The sequence below is a fragment of the Plecotus auritus genome, assembly GCF_963455305.1.
Source record: "Plecotus auritus genome assembly, chromosome: 8".
In the NCBI taxonomy this organism is placed as follows: Eukaryota; Metazoa; Chordata; class Mammalia; order Chiroptera; family Vespertilionidae; genus Plecotus; species Plecotus auritus.
In genome coordinates, this window is record NC_137782.1 from 102,430,137 (window position 1) to 102,448,258 (window position 18,122).

The 18,122-nt window shown below is 45.9% G+C and overlaps 1 protein-coding gene across 1 annotated transcript; it reads left to right on the plus strand.

Moving 5' to 3' along the window:
• The first annotated feature begins 90 nt into the window (after positions 1 to 90).
• Positions 91 to 17,120, plus strand: CNOT11 (CCR4-NOT transcription complex subunit 11). The gene is made up of 7 exons (XM_080683461.1): positions 91 to 633; positions 3,067 to 3,231; positions 8,168 to 8,320; positions 10,177 to 10,379; positions 12,718 to 12,920; positions 15,882 to 15,978; positions 16,060 to 17,120. Exons 1-7 carry the CDS (start codon positions 114 to 116, stop codon positions 16,255 to 16,257), a joined length of 1,539 nt encoding a protein of 512 aa, XP_080539587.1. The 5' UTR covers positions 91 to 113; the 3' UTR covers positions 16,258 to 17,120.
• The last annotated feature ends 1,002 nt before the right edge of the window (positions 17,121 to 18,122 follow it).

Below are 18,122 nucleotides of genomic sequence, written 5' to 3' on the forward strand. Positions count from 1 at the left end.
ACGGTTTGGCTTCCCGGCTTGGCGTGTGTCGCTGTCGTGAGGGCGCGCTTTACGGCCGGGCGCGGAGCCAGCGCCGAGCCACTCCTCGGGGAGCTGTGCAGCGGGCGAGGTGGATGCGTGGCGGCGGGCCGGACGCGGCGTCTGGCCGGCTTTCCACAGCCGCGGAACAAAGCGGGGCTCGCGAGGCGGCGGCGGCATCCAGGGGCGGCCCAGGGGGCTCCGGCGTCGGGAGAGGCGCAGCGAGCGGGCCCGGGCCGGGCCGTGGTTGCCTCGCGGGCCCCGCGGGCCCCGCGGGCAGGATGAGCCTGAGCCCCAAGGAGCTGTCGAGCCTGCTGAGCATTATCTCGGAGGAGGCGGGCGGCGGCAGCACGTTCGAGGGCCTGTCCACCGCCTTCCACCACTACTTCAGCAAGGCGGACCACTTCCGCCTGGGTTCGGTGCTGGTGTTGCTTCTGCAGCAGCCGGACCTGCTCCCCAGCGCGGCGCAGCGGCTCACGGCGCTCTACCTGCTCTGGGAGATGTACCGCACCGAGCCGCTCGCCGCCAACCCCTTCGCCGCCAGCTTCGCGCACCTGCTCAACCCCGCGCCGCCCGCCCGCGGCGGCCAGGAGCCCGACCGGCCTCCGCTGTCAGGTGGGCGGCCGCCGCCGGGTGCGGGAGGGGGCTGCGGGGTCGCCCCGCGCCTCGGGGCCTTCGCCGCGGGCCAGGACATCTGACTTGTTTGTCGCCCTCCCCAGCCCCGGCGCGCAAAAGTGTAGTGGCAGGGTCTTGCCACCGAGGATGCTCCTCTCCGTAGCCCAGGCCACGTCTCGCGCAGTGTGGCGCTTGACATGCTTAGCTTCTTAAAAATCACCGAGGGATGTCACGCGTCTAAGGACACTCTGGGTCTGCCCCTGGTTTTAAGCCTCAGACGAGTAAACGGGGGCCATTGCTCAGAACCCGAGGAAGTGGTTGGCGAAAACACGTTAAATAGCGTTTGGAAACTTTGCAGCCAGCTTCGTTGGCGGTTAGGAGTCCTTGGATAATGCGATGGGAGCAGAGGGTCGTCTCAGGTTCAAGGCCTAGGGCGTTTTAGAAGATGCCCAGTAACATCTCATGTGCGTGTGCAACATTTGTGAAGTCACATCGAGGGGGTCGATGGGAGACCACCTCTTTTTTTTTTTTTTAACTGTTGATGCTTTATGCGATTCGCAGCCAGCAGAGGAGAAAGGCACAGGGGATGCGAGGGTCCCTGGGAGACAGCCAAGGACCAGTGTGCGGAGGGAGCACTTGGTCTTAAGTCCATGGGAAAAGGTCATTCCATAGGTAGGTGCTTATACCGGGAGTCAGGGTTAAGGCCGTGGGTTTTCAGATAATGCCACGGAGTTTTTCATGGCCCAGCAGGGCTCTGCGTTAAGCTCGCCTGGGGCCCTGCCTGGAAGCCTGGAGGAGAGCATCTTCTGGCCTGTATCCTGCACCACGCGGATCCAGGAGGGGAACCTGCGGTGGATGAGATGCCCTTAGACCTGGCTTCCAGGAAGTTTGAGAATGCCCGAGAGTGAATACAACATATGTATGCGTGCCCTCCCCCCCCCCCCCCACCCCCCCAAGGTGCCCGTAGAGGACGGCGACAGGACAGGCTGGGATTTAGGTCACAAGGCCCTTGGACTTCCTCACACAGGTTAGACAAAGGAGTAATGATTTATATGATGTCATTCTCAAATCTGAGGAGTCTAAACCTAAATCTAGACAGTAGATTTCATTGCAAACACAATTTTCCCAGGGAAGGAATCCTTGGGTTGCTTATTTTCTCTCTATACCTGAGTTTTTTAATCTGAAAATGCAGACAGTTCCTAGCTGGTAGAATTACTGTGAGGAATAAAAGTATCTCTTGGTAAGTGCTACCCACTATCAGTACTACTTTTATTAAGTTAGCTAGGGATGGTGCTTAAATACACAACAGGGAATGTCAGTGCCAAGGTGTAAGGTACGGTACACCTAGGGTGAGCCTCTAATGGGTGTATATTGTAAACTTCTGATGATTCTGATGCGGAGCCAGGGTTGAGAATGTATCTGGAAGTAAATAAGAAGGCTTCCCTATACTCAAGAAAGTCGTAGGCTGGCTGGGGATACGTAACCCTAGTCCACAGTGTGGTAGGGCTCTGCCAGATGCCATCTCCAGAATGCTGGGGAGCACAGGGACCGCTGCCTGCGGGCATGCAGGCTCCAAGGAGTGACCTTTTGCTTGGGTACTGATTGGAGGTGGTGGGAGGGAGGGAGGGGGCGGGGCCCTGTAGGTCTCAAAGAATGTGGAGTATTGGGTGTTTTGAAATCTGGAATCAGAAGCTGAGAGATTTTGTGCAGCTGCAGCATTAAATAGTGTAACAGGTTAAGTAGTGTAAGCAGATTGTTCCTAGAAATCTAACTAAAAGGTAAGTGGGAGTGTGGATTGTGGGTACTGCGTCAGCAGGAGTCAGAACTGGGAGCTTGGGAAACCAGGAAGGCTGTCCTGTATGTGGTCCAGGCAGGAGGAGGGAAGAGGGAACGGTGAGTGGGAACGAGTCTGGCAGAGTTGCTTTGGCGGGATGGATGGGGCTTGGTTCGTAATTGAACATGGGGCAAAAAGGAAGCAGCGTCAGCACAGGGACATTTGTAGCTGTGTTGTGTACTGAGAGGCAGGGAGTGAAGTCATTGGCATTGCTGGCAACTGCTTCCTTGTGTCTCTAACCTCCACACAGTTGTTGGTAGCAGAGAGGAAAAGCATTTCGGAATGTTGTAGTTTTAAATTTGTTTTTGCTTGCCGTACGTAAGCTTTAGCCTTTGCAGGAATTGAGGCATGTTAAAAACAAAATTCTTAATAATTACAGAAATCTTAAGTTCATTGATATTGCCACAAATCATAGCATTTCAAATGACATTTAATTACATTTTCATAAATGTATATATTTGAGTAACTGAAACTTAAAATAATTTTGTCTTTAAACATACATAAGTTGAGATGGCAAGTAGCAAATGCTAATTTTACCAGATTCATGTTAATTTTTTAAAATAACCACTGGAGAAATTGTTATACATCTTTGTTTACAGGATTTTTACCTCCTATAACTCCGCCAGAAAAGTTTTTTCTTTCCCAGCTAATGCTGGCACCCCCAAGGGAACTCTTCAAAAAGACACCTCGACAGATTGCACTGATGGATGTCGGGAACATGGGCCAGTCTGTGGACATCAGCGGGCTTCAGCTAGCCTTGGCTGGTAAGGAGGGATTGGTGATTTGGGCATTTTTGTGTATTATATTAGGACTTTTTTCTCAAGTTACTCTACTTAACATGCAGGTCTGTGGCTGTGCTAAAAGATTAGTATTTTCCATGAAAAACGTAGCTCCAGTACTTTTGCTGGGTACTGATTGGAGGTGGTGGTGCGGAGGGAAGGGGAGGCCCTGCAGGTCTCAAGGAACTTGGAGTATTGGATGTCTTGAAATCTGGAATCAGAAGCTGAGAGATTTTGTGCAGCTTGAGTGTAGGATACATGGGGAATTCAAGAGACGAGAATAGAAAAACCCTTCATAATCTGGGTTCATTTTGAGTTTTCACTTGAATGGATTGGTTTTTCAATTTAAGAAGAACACTGAATAAAATTTAGTCTGTTAAAAACATAAAAAAAAGTTCCTCATGTCAGTTCTGCTCAAAGTGAGATCACACATTCAATGCAATTCCTATAAAAGTTATGTTTTGCAGAAATAGAAAAACCCATCATAAAATTCATATGGAATCTCAAGGGATGCTGAGTAGCCAAAACAGTGTTCTCTGGGCACCATTCTTGGAAATCATTTGACCATATTTGGGAGGATTTATTCCTGGCACTTTTATTCTGTATCATGGCTTATGTGTCTGTGTTTATTTCGGAGCCACACTTTTGGGTATAGTGGCTTCATAATGAGTTTTGAGAATAGGAAGTGCGAGACCTTCATTTTGTTCTTCTGTTTCAAGATTGTTTGGGCAACTTCTTTGCTATACATATAAGCAAATGCATGGGTACTCTTGAAACAAAAGTGTGTGGTGATAGAAAATAGGGGGACCTTCTTGAACTGGGTAGTCGGAGTGAAGGAGAAGAGGCACCTGCGGCCTGCTCTAAACAAAAGTACAGATGCTTGGGTCTTACTGCTGAGAGTGATTCATTAGGGAAACTAATATGTAGCCAGATTTGTGAGCCCTTGACCTTGTGACTAAATGAGCCACAGTATTAATTCTGACAGTGCCCCAGTCTTAGACTAAATGCACCTGTGACATTTGGCTGCTTATATAAAGTGACACCTTCCCGTAAACTGCTTTTTCCTTGCAGCATTCTGACCTCACTTCTTAACTACTGGGTATTACCTAACAGTATAATAATGGTTATTTTTTGAAATCCAAAAAAAGCTTTTCAAGACTTTTAAGATTGAAGGTACACAGAAGTGCTTATTATTCTCTAGTGCCAGATACAATCTATTAATAGAAATAAGATGATTATTTCCAGAACCAAAGATAGTATGAAAACAGGGTACAGAGGTGATAGACAATTTCAATGACCTTACCTTCAGAAGTAATACATATCTTGAGGATGCTTGCTTTGTATTCAATAATGTGAGAATCAAATCTGACCCCTCAACTTGTGATGACTTGAGTCTGCCTGTGAGAAGTTTTAAAGTATGTCAAGCTCAGAAAGGAATATATGACTAGAGTGGGATTGAGAAGCTTGGCCGAGTGGCTGGCTAAGCCTTCTGCTTGCTGTCCCCTACCCAAATTTAAGGTGTCATAAGCCATTCATTTCCCACATGGGGGAAGAGAAAAGGCAGGTCCACCTATCTTACTGGAACTAGCGACACAGATCCTCTTTGCAGAGGCCTGAAACTCAGATCTCTCTCAGTGGGATCCATGGACCAAAGGTGTGGTGAGTGAGAGTGTGTGTGTGTGTATGTATGTATGTGTGTATCCATCCAGAAATGGAATTGGTGTATCATATGGTAGCTCTATTTTTAATTTTTTGAGGAACCTCCATACTGTTTTCTATAGTAGCTGCACCAATTTACATTTCCTCTAACAGTACACGAAGGTTCCCTTTTCTCTATATCCTTGCCAGCATGTATCATCTCAACTTTTTTTTAATATATATTTTGAAATATAAGAATTTAAAAAAATATTTTTATTGATTTCAGAGAGGATGGGAGAGGGAGAGAGAGATAGAAACATCAATGATGAAAGAGAATCATTGATCTGCTGCCTCCTGCATGCCCCACACTGGAGATTGAGCCCACAACCTGGGCATGTGCCCTGATGGGGAATCGAACTGTGACATCCTGGTTCATAGGTCAAAGCTCAACCACTGAGACACACTAGCCAAGCTTTTTTTTTTTTTTTTTAAATTTTCTTTTTTAGAGAGAGAGAATAAAACATTGGTTTGTTGTTCCACTTAGTCATGCATTCATTGGTTGCTGCTTGTATATGCCCTGACCGGGGATCAAACACACAACCTTGGCGTATTGGGATGACACTCTAACCAACTGAGCCACCTAACCAGGTTTTGTGTTTTTGATAATAGCCATTCTGACGTGTGTGGCGATATCTCATTGTGGTTTTGATTTGTATTTCTTTGATGATTAGTGACATTGAGCATCCTTTCATGGCCATCTGTCATTTTTGGGAAAATGGGTATTCAGACCGTTTGTCCATTTTTTTGGATTTGTTTTGTTTTGTTAATCCTCACCAGAGGATATTTTTTCCATTGATTTTTAGAGAGAGTGGAGGGGAAGAAGGTGTGAAGGGGGAGGGAAGGAGAGAGAGAGAGAGAAAGATAAAGAAAGAAAGAGAGAGAGAGAAAGGAAGAAAGGAGGGAGGGAGGGAGGGAAGGAAAGAGAAAGAGCCCGGTTGTCCTGGCTCAGTGGTTGAGCATTGACCTATGAACCAGGATGAGGGCACATGCCCAGGTTGCGGGCTGGATCCCCAGTGGTGCATGCAGGAGGCAGCCAATCAATGATTCTCTCTCATCACTGATGTTTCTCTCTCTCTCCCCCTCTCCTTTCCTCTCTGAAATCAATAAAAATATATTTTAAAAAAGAAAGAAAGAGAAACATCGATGTGAGAAAGACACATCAGTTGGTTGCCTCCTGCACCCACCCAGACTGGGGTCGGGGAAGCAAACCTACAACCCAGGTTCATGTCCTGGACTGGGAACCCGTGATGCCCTAACACTGAGCCACACCCATTGGTCAGGACGCCCATTTTTTAATTGGATTGTTTTTCGATATTGAGTTGTAAGTATATATTCCATGTGGTGGAATACAAGTTCATCTTCTCTACAGTTGATGGACGTAATCATGCTGTGAACATTGTTGTATATTGTCCTGGTGCACGCATGGAAGTTTCTGCTAGGTGGGATGATAAGCACTTGTGAGACTGATCAAGTAATGGGAAATTGGTTTTCGAGTTGCTTTGCCAGTTTTCATGCCCATTAGCAGTGTGCCAGTCACCCAACAACCTCCTCTGCATTTGATAATGTCACGTTTGTTCATTTCTGCCAGTCTGGTGGGTGTGTAATAATACCTTGTGTTTTAACTGATTTCTCCCTGGTTCCTAATGGGATTGAGAATTTTTTTCAAATGTTCATTGGCCATTCAGGATTTATGGTTTTTGTTATTTCTAATCCTCACCTGAGGATATGTTTTTATAGAGTTTCAGAGAGAGGAAGGGAGAGGGAGGGAGAGAAACATCGATTGGTTGCCTCCCTCACACACCCCGACCAGGGATTGAACCCGCAACCTGGGTATGTGCCCCGATGGGGACCTTTTTGGTGTATGGGACAATGTTCCACCCAACCCAGCCACACCAGCCAGGTCCAGGCTTTTTGGTTTTTAAAAATAAAATGCTTGTTGAAGTCATTAGCCCATGTTTTCCCATTTTAAAAATGATTTGTGCCCTGACCGGTTTGGCTCAGTGGATAGAGCATTGGCATGCAGACTGAAGGGTCCCAGGCTCGATTCCGGTCAAGGGCATGTACCTTGGTTGCAGGCACATCCCCAGTAGGGGGTGTGCAGGAGGCAGCTGATGGATGTTTCTAACTCAGGGGTGGGCAAACTTTTTGACTCGAGGGCCACAATGGGTTCTTAAACTGGACTGGAGGGCCAGAACAAAAGCATGGATGGAGTGTTTGTGTGAACTAATATAAATGCAAAGTAAACATCATTACATAAAAGGGTACGGTCTTTTTTATTTTTTTATTTCAATAGTTTTATTCATTTCAAACATTTTAACAAGAAGAATGTAAACACTAATTATTATAATTTGAAACTTCAAAAAATGGAGGAATCATAGCACAATAACATACCTTATATTGAAGATGGCAAAGGCAAAATAAAATTGCCTAACAAAGGAAAGGTACAAAAGCCTTTCAAATTAAACTTAAATATAATAAAATAATTTAAAACTAAAACTAATAGAAAAGAACAAAATGTGTAAACAGTAAATTAAACATTTTCTTTAGTGCAACTTCCAAATTATGCCCGGGACGTAGATGTAGATGGCAATGTAGACTGGGTTGAAAGGTTTTTGGTCTTTAAAACATCAACTTCAGTGGGAACAGTGTTGTTGGTCTCCTTTTTAGCTAATGCTCTGATACTGTGCTCTCCAGGGTCGTGTCTCCCTACATCACCACGATAACGTGTCTACGCATTCCCAGGGTGATGTCGGGGGGACGTGTTCGTGGGCATTACAAGGAGCCTCTGGAAGATTGAGAGGTTGTTCCTTCTACTGAATGGGCGGATATAAATCCGCCCACTCAGAAGGAGCTGCGGCCGTGTTTCCCGACGTTGCCATGTTAACACTGCTGCTGGTGAAGGAGCGGAGGGGAGAGCAAGAGAACCCTCTGCTCTTCCGGCTCCGCAGGCCGGATAGAACAGCCGAACGGGCCGGATCCGGCCCGCGGGCCATAGTTTGCCCACGGTTGTTCTAACTCTCTATCCCTCTCCATTCCTCTCTGTAAAAAATCAATAAAATATATTTAAAAAAATTGATTTGTAGGAGTTTCGAAGAAAAATACACATATTCTGAATCTGGCCCTTTGCTTATGTGTTGCAGGAAGCTTTCCGCAGTTAGTAGCCTGTCTGTTCATTCTTGAGGCACCCTCAATTTTAAAATGTCCCCTTTTTTGACCTTTTCAGAACGCCAATCTGAATTGCCAACCCAAAGTAAGGCTAGCTTCCCTAGTATTCTCAGTGACCCCGACCCGGACTCTTCTAATTCTGGATTTGACAGCTCCGTTGCCTCTCAGATCACGGAAGCTTTAGTCAGTGGACCGAAGCCGCCTATTGAAAGTAGGTACATATTTTATACTCTTAGTTTTATTTTATCATCGTCCTGAGTTGCTTTTCTAAAACATTGTTTCATTGCTGCTTAAACTAGAAACTAATGAGAAACTTCTTAGTATAGTGTCTAGAGCACAGTGGAGACGCTTGGTAAAAGTTACCTTCTGTAATAAAATCACATACCAAATATTTATACATATCTGTCATCAGCGTATGTGAAGATATAAATTCTCTTGATTTTACTGAAATGAGACTATTTTGTAGCTTATTGTTATTATACCTCTTTATTAATTTTATCACTATCATTAATTTCTCCATTGTAAAGTTCCTGATCTTATAGTTCTTAATTCAAACAGAACATCTATTGAACTTGAAGTATTAGAGTGGCATCTTTTGGTTTTATAGGCTTCTATGTGGTTTTACTGGTGAAGGCCTGCTTTCTGCTTAGGGGTAAGAACAGGTTCTTCAGATCGCAGCGTCCCCATGAGTCTGAAGCTCACACTGACTCTGTGCCATTGACAGTAAGTCTGGCGTAAATGGGCGATATTGAAGTCTCAGCTGGTCACAGGTGTGCTGAAGCTCATGCACCTGGCGTGTAGCTCAAACATACCAGGCCCAGGGTTGATGCGTGGGCCACGGGAGGCAGGTGACAGCAAACCTGCAGATGCCGATTAGGGCACAGGCACCCTCCTGCGGGAACCTGCCACACGGTGTCGTGCTCCCACGCAGTGTTGGAAAATGCGGATTCTGTTGGAAAGAGCAGCAGGTGCTAGTTCTGCATGTAAATGAAGTGATGGTGAAACAAAGTGTTACTTCTTAGCCAGAAAACAGACCTTTTCAGTAAACTAGAGTATAATCTCAGATCTCTCAGGGGCTAGGATCCATAGAGGAACAAGCCATCAGGCCCCGTGTGAAGGCCAGGGCGTGGCATTTGTTTAGCAGAAGCCCAGCCGGCATTTTTAGAGGGTTTCTAACTTAGCAATCACGTTTTAGGAAATAGTTGAAGTGTTGAGTCACTTTATTTTCCTGTTGTACTTTTACTGTTTTATGAAAATGAATATGGTACTTGTGAATTTATGGAAAATTCATTTGAAAATGTCAAGTCAACCATACATTTAAAAAATACATATTTTTATTGATTTCAGAGAGGAAGGGAGAGGGGGAGAGAGATAGAAACATCAACGATGAGAGAGAATCATTGATCAGTTGCCTCCTACACGCCCCCTACTGGAGATTGAGCGAGCAACCCTGGCATGTACCCTGACCAGGAATCGAACCGTGACCTGCTGGTTCATAGGTCAATGTTCAACCACTGAGCCAAGTGACCTCCTTGTTCATAGGTCGACACTCAACCACTGGGCAACCATACATTTTTTTCCCCCTGACATTTCATCTCCATGTAATTTGTCACTTCGAGGTTGTAAGATGCAAAGGCTGAACTAGTACACACCATAGTGGTCTCGGGATAAAATAGTGGTAACTAAAAATAGGATGAGTGAGATCAAATAGTGTTTCATTTTTCCCATCAAGAAACTTTCACCAATAGGGTAGGTTGTGTCCTTTTGCCGTTGAGTGGTAACCATGCTTGAATGAAGGTTGTCAGCTCATGGTGCCTCTCTTCTCCAAAAATACAGCGATTTGGCCTCTGGCATAATAATGTGTGTGCTTCCCTTTCTTCTTTGTATTATGAATAAACCCTGACCTATATCCCTTCTGCTTCTGGTTCTGAAGTCACAGTTTTATCATGTTATTCTTACTAAAAGGGTGTTAGTGTACTTCATTAAGTGAAACGTGTGTGAGATGCATACAGATGTGTGCAGTGTGAGCTCGCTGATAGAAGCAGTCACGTTATTTCTCATTTACAGGCCATTTTCGGCCGGAGTTTATTCGTCCACCACCTCCACTCCACATCTGTGAGGATGAACTGGCCTGGCTGAACCCAACAGAGCCTGACCATTCCATTCAGTGGGATAAATCCATGTGCGTTAAGAATAGCACAGGTGTAGAGATCAAGCGAATAATGGCCAAAGCCTTCAAAAGCCCCTTATCTTCTCCTCAACAAACACAGGTAAACCTTTTCTCTAATTCGTCAAGCGTTGATTTTTGTTTTCTCATTACATGATAAGTGACCCCTAGGGTGATCCCTGTTCACAGGAGCCAGTAGTGGGAAGTGTTGGGGTCTCTGAAGCTCTGCTCGGCCCGCCCACTGTGGTGGGGCAGGAAGTTGATGACTAATCATGTACTGAAGTTGGTTTAGGGTCAGTGTGACTCGGGGGGGGGGGGGGGAGGGGGAGGGGGAGGGGCTTGTTTTTGGGTACTTGGCTCCCGCTGTGTGCCAGCCGGACAATCCATGTGGCTCCTGAGAGTGAGCGGATTTCTCAGCCTGTCATGGAGGAGGAAGGAAATGCAGGTGGGGTAAATCACCCCATCACACAGCTGGGTAGTAGTGGGTTTGAGGCTCACAGTGGGCCCTGCGACCCTTGAGGGAAAGGTAGGGACTCCCTGTGGGGAGTGTCTGGTTGGTGACAACTGTTCAGGTCGCACATTCACATTGGAACCTGTCAGGAGACGCTGACACCTCCAGTGCAGTTACCACCAGAATCCTCCTCTCAGAGGCAGGGGGAAGCTGTTTGAAGTTCACTTTTCTTCCTAGGCCGTCCAGAGCACAGTCCACTCTGGGACACGCAGGCACATAGGGGACAGAACATAGACAATTTTAAAGTAAAAGTAATTGATTATTGGGCAGGAAAAAGTTGTTTTTTAATTACAAAGTATGCTTGTGACTTGAACCATAATACTGCTAATGGGTGGATTGCAAGAAAGCTCCCCTCCACCCAGATTGCTCCCGCTCCCCCGAGCTGCTCCCGCCTCCCCCCAGGCTGCTCCCCTCTCCCCAGCCTGCTCCGCCTCCCCACAGGCTGCTCCCCCTCTCCCCAATCTGTTCCCTCTCTCCTCAGCCTGCTCCCCACTCCCCAGCCTGCTCCCTCTCCCCAGGCTGCTCCCCCCTCTTCCCAGGCTGCTCCCCTCTCCCCAACCTGTTCCCCCTCTCCCCAGCCTGCTCCCTCTCCCCAGGCTGCTCCCCCCTCTCCCCAGGCTGCTCCCCCCTCTCCCCAGGCTGCTCCCCCCTCTCCCCAGGTTGCTCCCCCCTCCCCAGGATGCTCCCCTCTCCCCAGACTGTTCCCCCTCTCCCCAGCCTGTTCCCCCTCTCCCCAACCTGCTCCCTCTCCCCAGACTGCTCCCTCTCCCCAGGCTGCTCCCCCCTCTCCCCAGCCTGTTCCCCCTCTCCCCAACCTGCTCCCTCTCCCCAGACTGCTCCCTCTCCCCAGGCTGCTCCCCTCTCCCCAGCCTGTTCCCCCTCTCCCCAGCCTGTTCTCCCTCTCCCCAGACTGCTCCCTCTCCCCAGGATGCTCCCCCCTCTCCCCAGGTTGCTCCCCCCTCCCCAGCCTGCTCCTCTCTCCCCAACCTGCTCCCTCTCCGGGCTTCCTTTTCCCACTTGGAGTGGGGCTGTGCAGTTGTTTTAGATGTCCCTCAATTCTCTACGGTCTGGGTGTTTTAGGGGAACTGGTTGATAAATTATTATTTTTTTTAAAAATATATTTTATTGATTTTAGAGAGGGAGAGGGAGAGAAAGATAGAAACATCAATGATGAGAGAGAAGTATTGATTGGCTGCCTCCTGCACGCCCCCTATGGGGAATTGAGCCCGCAACCCAGGCATGTGCCCTTAGCCGGAATTGAACCTGGGACCCTTCAGTCCGCAGGCCAACGCTCTATCCATTGAGCCAAACCAGCTAGGGCTGGTAAATTATTTTTGACAGAAAAAGAAACACACAAAGGACTTAAGGCCGCTGTTGTTATAATCCAGACAAATATTTCATTCAACCAGACAATATTGATTCTGGCTTAATGCCCAGGAGGAATCACTGGCATATTTAGAAACTGTCTTAATTTATTGCCCTGGCTGGGTGGCTCAGTTGGTTGGAGTGTCATCCCATACACCAAAAAGACTGTGGGTTTGATTCCCAGTCAGGGCACATTCCTTTGTTTCTGGTTTGATCCCTGGTCAGGGCATGCATAGGAGGCAACCAATTGATGTCTCTCTCTCTCTCTCTCTCCCTCTCTCTCTCTCTCTCTCTCTCTCTCAAAATCAATAAAACATATCCTCAGGTGAGGAAAAAGTAATAACAATAATAGAGGTGTTTATGTTTTAAAATTGTTATAATTCAAATGCAAATTGAAAAATATAAAGTCATTATGATCATGGATTTCAGGGAAGAAATTTATGAAGTTGGTTCAACGCAGGTAATTTTGTAGCTGTTTGTAAATAAAATATGTATTTTTGTAGGCAGCAAAGAGAATGCCTACTTTGACTCAAGAACCTCTCTTTTTTTTTAAAAAAAAACTTAGCTCCTTGGTGAGTTGGAAAAAGATCCCAAACTTGTTTATCATATTGGCCTGACGCCAGCCAAGCTTCCTGACCTGGTGGAGAACAACCCTCTCGTTGCCATAGAGATGCTGCTGAAGCTGATGCAGTCCAGCCAGATCACTGAGTACTTTTCTGTCCTGGTCAATATGGATATGTCTTTACATTCCATGGAAGTGGTGAACCGGTAAGTCCCTACACATGGTCAGATGGGGGCATGTAGAGACCGGATTACATGGCCAGCAGGGAAAAACTACCACAAAGTTTTTTTCTGGTCTTAGCCTGAGAAAACCCAATAAATAAGTAATCTGAGCCTTAGTGTTCACTGCATGTGAATTTAGCATCCCCAGGAAAGAACCCAGAGGGTAGGATTTCAAATATTTAGCATTAATCCTATATAATAAAAGGCTAATATGCAAATCAACCCAACAACTAGTCGCTATGATGTGCACTGACCACCAGGGGGCAGACGCTCAATGCAGGAGCTGCCCCCTGGTGGTCAGTGTGCTCCCACAGCGGGAGCGCTGCTCATCCAGAAGCCGGGCTCACGGCTAGTGAGTACAGCAGCGGTAACAGGAGCTTCTCCCGCCTTGGTGCTGGCAGTTGGACATCCTCTGAGGGCTCCCGGACTGTGAGAGGGTGCAGGCTGGGCTGAGGCTGCTCCCTTCCCCCTCAAGTGCATGAATTCTGTGCACCGGGCCGGCCTCTAGTAGACATAATTGCTGAAATTTATTTCTCCCTATAGTTGTGTATTCTTGACCTCCACACAAATACAGATGTTGCGTTGGTTTTGGTTAGTGACTAGGTCATGGGAAAGGGGTTAAGAGCTGCAAGGGTCCTGAGAAAGGCATCCTAGGAGGCCTTGCACTGTTCTCCCGCCTAACTCTCCTTACTCCTTTGTCCTTGACTGTCAGAAAAGTATAATGCCTTCCCTTCCTGACATTTTATACCATTTTCCTTAAGTATTTGTTTTAGGTAAATTAAGGATTTAATAGGTTTGGGGGCTAGCTTGGGAGCCTGTTTGTGCAGCTGTTTTATAGGGTGGCCATATGTCCAGGTGTCTTGGGTGGTCCCTGTTAGCCTTTCTCGGCCGCCTTTCACATGGTGCTGTGTTGGGTGCTCAGTTACATTTACATGGTCCTCCTGCTCTGTGGGAACCCATTCCAAGTGCGTGCCAACGGAACTTCAATGAGAGCACATTTTTTGAATGCCTGCTTCTGAGTTGGGGATTATTTTTTAACCTATTTGAAGTTGTACTAAATAACATGTCCTATGCTCACTTTGGCAGCACATCCTGTATAATAAAAGGCTAATATACAAATCAACCAAATGGAGGAACGACTGGTTGCTATGACATGTACTGACCACCGGGGGGCAGATGCTCAATGCAGGAGCTGCCCCTTGGTGATCAGTGTGCTCCCACAGTGGGAGCACCACTCAGCCAGACGCCCTGAGCTGGGCACATGACTGGTGAGCACAGTGGTGGTGGTGGGAGCCTCTCCCACCTCCATGGCAGTAGGACATCCCCTGAAGGCTCCTGGACTGTGAGAGGATGCAGGCCAGACTAAGGGACCCTCTCCCCCTCAAGTGCACGAATTTTGTGTAGCGGGCCTCTAGTATAGTATAATTGGAACGATACAGATTAGCATGGCTCCTGTGCAAGGATGACATGCAAATTCGTGAAGCGTTCCATATTTTAAAAAAAAAAAAAAAAAAGTCCTTTTAAGTTAAACTACTAGTGAAAAAAGTGTAACTGAAGCCTGGTGACCCCAAGTACAGGGGCGGGGAAAGCTCCTTGGGGTTTTAGCTGTACTTGCACAACTGGCAAGCTGTGCATTTAAAACATGGTGCTTCGGTCTGCCTTCTCCTTGAGGCCTGTCCTATACCATTAGAGCCCTCTACTTAGGGCTGAATTCGGTTAAGTCCATGGGGTTGACCAAACCGAAGGTTCATTCTTCCCCTCGCCACGTTCTTATGGAAGTTACTGTCAGACAGTAACTTGAGTCCAAGAATCACTCAGTAATCTCAAGAACAAGATCTGCTCTTTGTGCCCCCTGACCAATCATCGTGAGTTACCCTTGAGTGTGAAACAGCTGTGGCCACAGCAGCCTCTGGCGGTGTTTCCTCAGAGCCCAATGGATAAAGTTCTAGACTTAGGAACGTTTTGTTTCTTCCCGAAATGCATATGTATAGTTAGCATGCATACCTTGTTTTAATTTTCCCATAAACATTCCATAGAGTCCTTTAAAAAATACCAGCTTCCTTTTTTTTTTTTTTTTTTTTAATATATTGATATTTTACAGAGAGGAAGGGAGAGGGATAGAGAGCCAGAAACATCGATGAGAGAGAAACATCGATCAGCTGCCTCCTGCACACCTCCCACTGGGGATGTGCCCACAACCAAGGTACATGCCCTTGACCGGAATCGAACCCGGGACCCTTTAGTCCGCAGACCAACGCTCTATCCACTGAGCCAAACCGGTTTCGGCCCGCTTCCCCTTTTGAGACTCTGAACTGATCTCCCCATAACCTGCTTTTTGTTAATCTTCAGCCAGGTGCCCCCCACCTCCCCCAGAAGGTCCGAAGGTGAACGTCTTGAGCACCCTGTGAAACCCTGGCTCCAAGCTTTACTCAGACCATTGACACCTCCACTTAAGTGTCAATTTAAGTCATTCCTCCTTTTAAGACTTTTCCCCAACACTTTTCACTTATATTATTATTCTTTTTGCAAGTGCCTCATTTTAGCATTTAAATTACATTGTACAGTTTAGCTACTAATACACCTCCCTCTGCTTTGCATAGCACTTATATGTAATCAGGGTTTAGTAAATGAATGGAATCATTGTCAAGGTTATTAGAGCTTGGAAGAAATAACTGAATTGATTCAGCCAAAACAGAGACATGGTGCTCACAGAATTGGTTGCTTGATTACAATGCATAATGTAAAGTGACACTTAGAAAATGCAAGTGTCATTTATTAACAGATGGGCATGGCTCTTAGGTTTATTTACATAAGTATATTTAAAACTAGGTAAATTGGTCATCAGAGATTTACACTAAATGACCAAAGGAAACGTGTTATTTTATGGTTAACAATATTCTTGGATGTTAGCATATAAAACAATCCTACTTTTCTACTCTGAAACAGACTGACTACAGCTGTTGACCTACCTCCTGAGTTCATCCACCTTTATATATCCAATTGCATCTCTACTTGTGAACAGATTAAGGATAAGTATATGCAGGTAACTAATAGAAATTTTAGTAAATTTTATAAATAACCTGCCAAGCAAATGGGCACACTAAATTTTTCTTTTCTTTTTCAGAATCGTTTGGTGCGTCTTGTGTGTGTCTTTCTCCAATCCTTGATCCGTAACAAAATCATTAATGTGCAGGACTTGTTTATAGAAGTGCAGGCATTCTGCATTGAGTTCAGTAGGATCCGAGAAGCTGCCGGCCTTTTCCGGTTGTTGAAGACATTGGACACTGGAGACACGCCTTCCGAGACCAAAATGTCAAAGTAGTAGCTCATCAGCACCACCTGTGTTCAGCTGGGCTGTGATGTCAGTTTTAACTGCTATAACCCTGAGTGGGTTGTTTGTTGTAATACATAAAAAACGACACTTTAGCTACTTAAAGTCTTACTTCCCTGGGTGACTTTTTCCTTCAGAAGAATTTTTGGTAAGAACTTGGAAAAATGTCTTTAGGTGTCTTACAGAAGGAATGGTTATCCAAAAGAAAGATTATTGCAAAAAAGTAGGTGAGGTCCTTAGCACTAAAAAGCAAGGTGTTTTTGTTAAAACGGAGGCTTCTGATTAAGTCAAGAATCCAGCTTTCCTCAAGTTCCGATGTTAAACGTATTTAATGAGAGAAAATCAAGATGAAGACTGACTTTGAGGTAAAATCAGTTGAATGTTTTTGGGTTAAGTGGCAAACAGAAGATTGATCCTTGAACCCATTACGCAGGTAACTCTTTAACTTCTCACTAAGCAGAGTTTGAACCAAGGACATACTTGTAACTTTATCCTTTCTTGTTTTGAGGACTTAACAGATATAATAAATTCATTTCCTGGGCCTCTTATAAACATGGGAACTCTTAGAAACCTTGGTCAGGGTTATAATAGCTGGTATAGTTTTCTGTTTTTTTTCTCGAGATGTTCTTTAGTTCTGTTACTAGTCTAGGATTGTAATTTTTGAGGAGAAACATCGTCCGTGCTTTGGGAAGGAATCTCCTGAGGAATCGCCCTGTAAACTGCTTGCCAAGTGGGCTCTGCCCTCTGCTGGGGGTGCAGGTGCCAACTGAGAAGCAGGAGGGCGTCGTGTGGGCTCAGATCCGCATTAACTGGACAGCAGTGCCTTATATTAAAGTTGTTTTTTATAAACTTGTTATTATCGGAATGCATTTTTTCTTGAGTTGTAAAAAATTATTCATGTACCAAGGTATTTTCAGAGCATATACAGTCAAACCTTGTTTCTTAAACGTCTCTCATCTCAAACAATTCTGTTCTCAATGGGAAAAATGTCTCAGTTGTGGAACCAAACTTTGGTTTTTGACTGCTGAGCTGTGAATATTTTTGTGTTTTGTTGCTGGTGAAATGGATAATTAGCACAATTTTAAAACATAAAGAGGCATCAAGAGTGCTAATGTTGCTAAGGGTGTGAAAGCAATGAGCACAGGCAATTGGAGAGGTAGGAAAACTTGACTTGGATAAAGGAAAAGCAGTTAGCCAGTGGCAGCATTTCCAGGCAGGGACGTGAACAAGTGAAGATGCCATAGGCTGCCCTGAAAGACACCCCTGGGACCAGTGCTGGAAGTGATTCCTTTAAGCTTAGTAGGAGGTGGTTCAATCAATGTAAGAGAAGAAGTGTCTGTTTATAGATTAAACAGTGCGTTAGACATGTACTGTGCATGAGAAAGGTTAACACAGGGAGTCATTTAGGGGCCTGGAATGGATTAATTCCATTTACATTATTTTTAATGTGCAAAAATGGTTCAGTTTTCAAACAAATCACTTCTCGAACAGCCTTCTGAACAAATTAAGTTCGAGCCCGAGGTTCCACTATTTTACAGGGAAACTAGAGGCCTGGTTCATGAAATTCATGCATGGGGTTTGAGGGGGGCAGTCCCCCTCAGCCCAGCCTGCGCCATCTTGCAATCTGAGACCCCTCGGGGGATGTGGGGCCTAAACCAGCAGTAGGACATCCCTCTTGCAATCCGGGACGCTGCATGTACCAGTGACCATGCTTTTCATGCAGGTGAAAGGCAATTTGCTGTTGTATGGGCAGTTTCATTTTTTTGCCCCGATTATAAAAAGCAGTACATAACATGATCCTTCTGAGGCAGTAGTGCCATTTCCCCCATCTTACGCGTGGAAAAACTGAAGCAGAG

Excerpts from the sequence above, each read along its gene's own strand:
- CNOT11 (XM_080683461.1), top strand. The coding sequence starts at position 114 with ATGCGTGGCGGCGGGCCGGACGCGGCGTCTGGCCGGCTTTCCACAGCC. Across the intron at positions 10,380-12,717 it reads CTTCTCCTCAACAAACACAG|CTCCTTGGTGAGTTGGAAAA; the intron begins GTAAACCTTTTC and ends AAAAAAACTTAG. Across the intron at positions 12,921-15,881 it reads TCCATGGAAGTGGTGAACCG|ACTGACTACAGCTGTTGACC; the intron begins GTAAGTCCCTAC and ends ACTCTGAAACAG.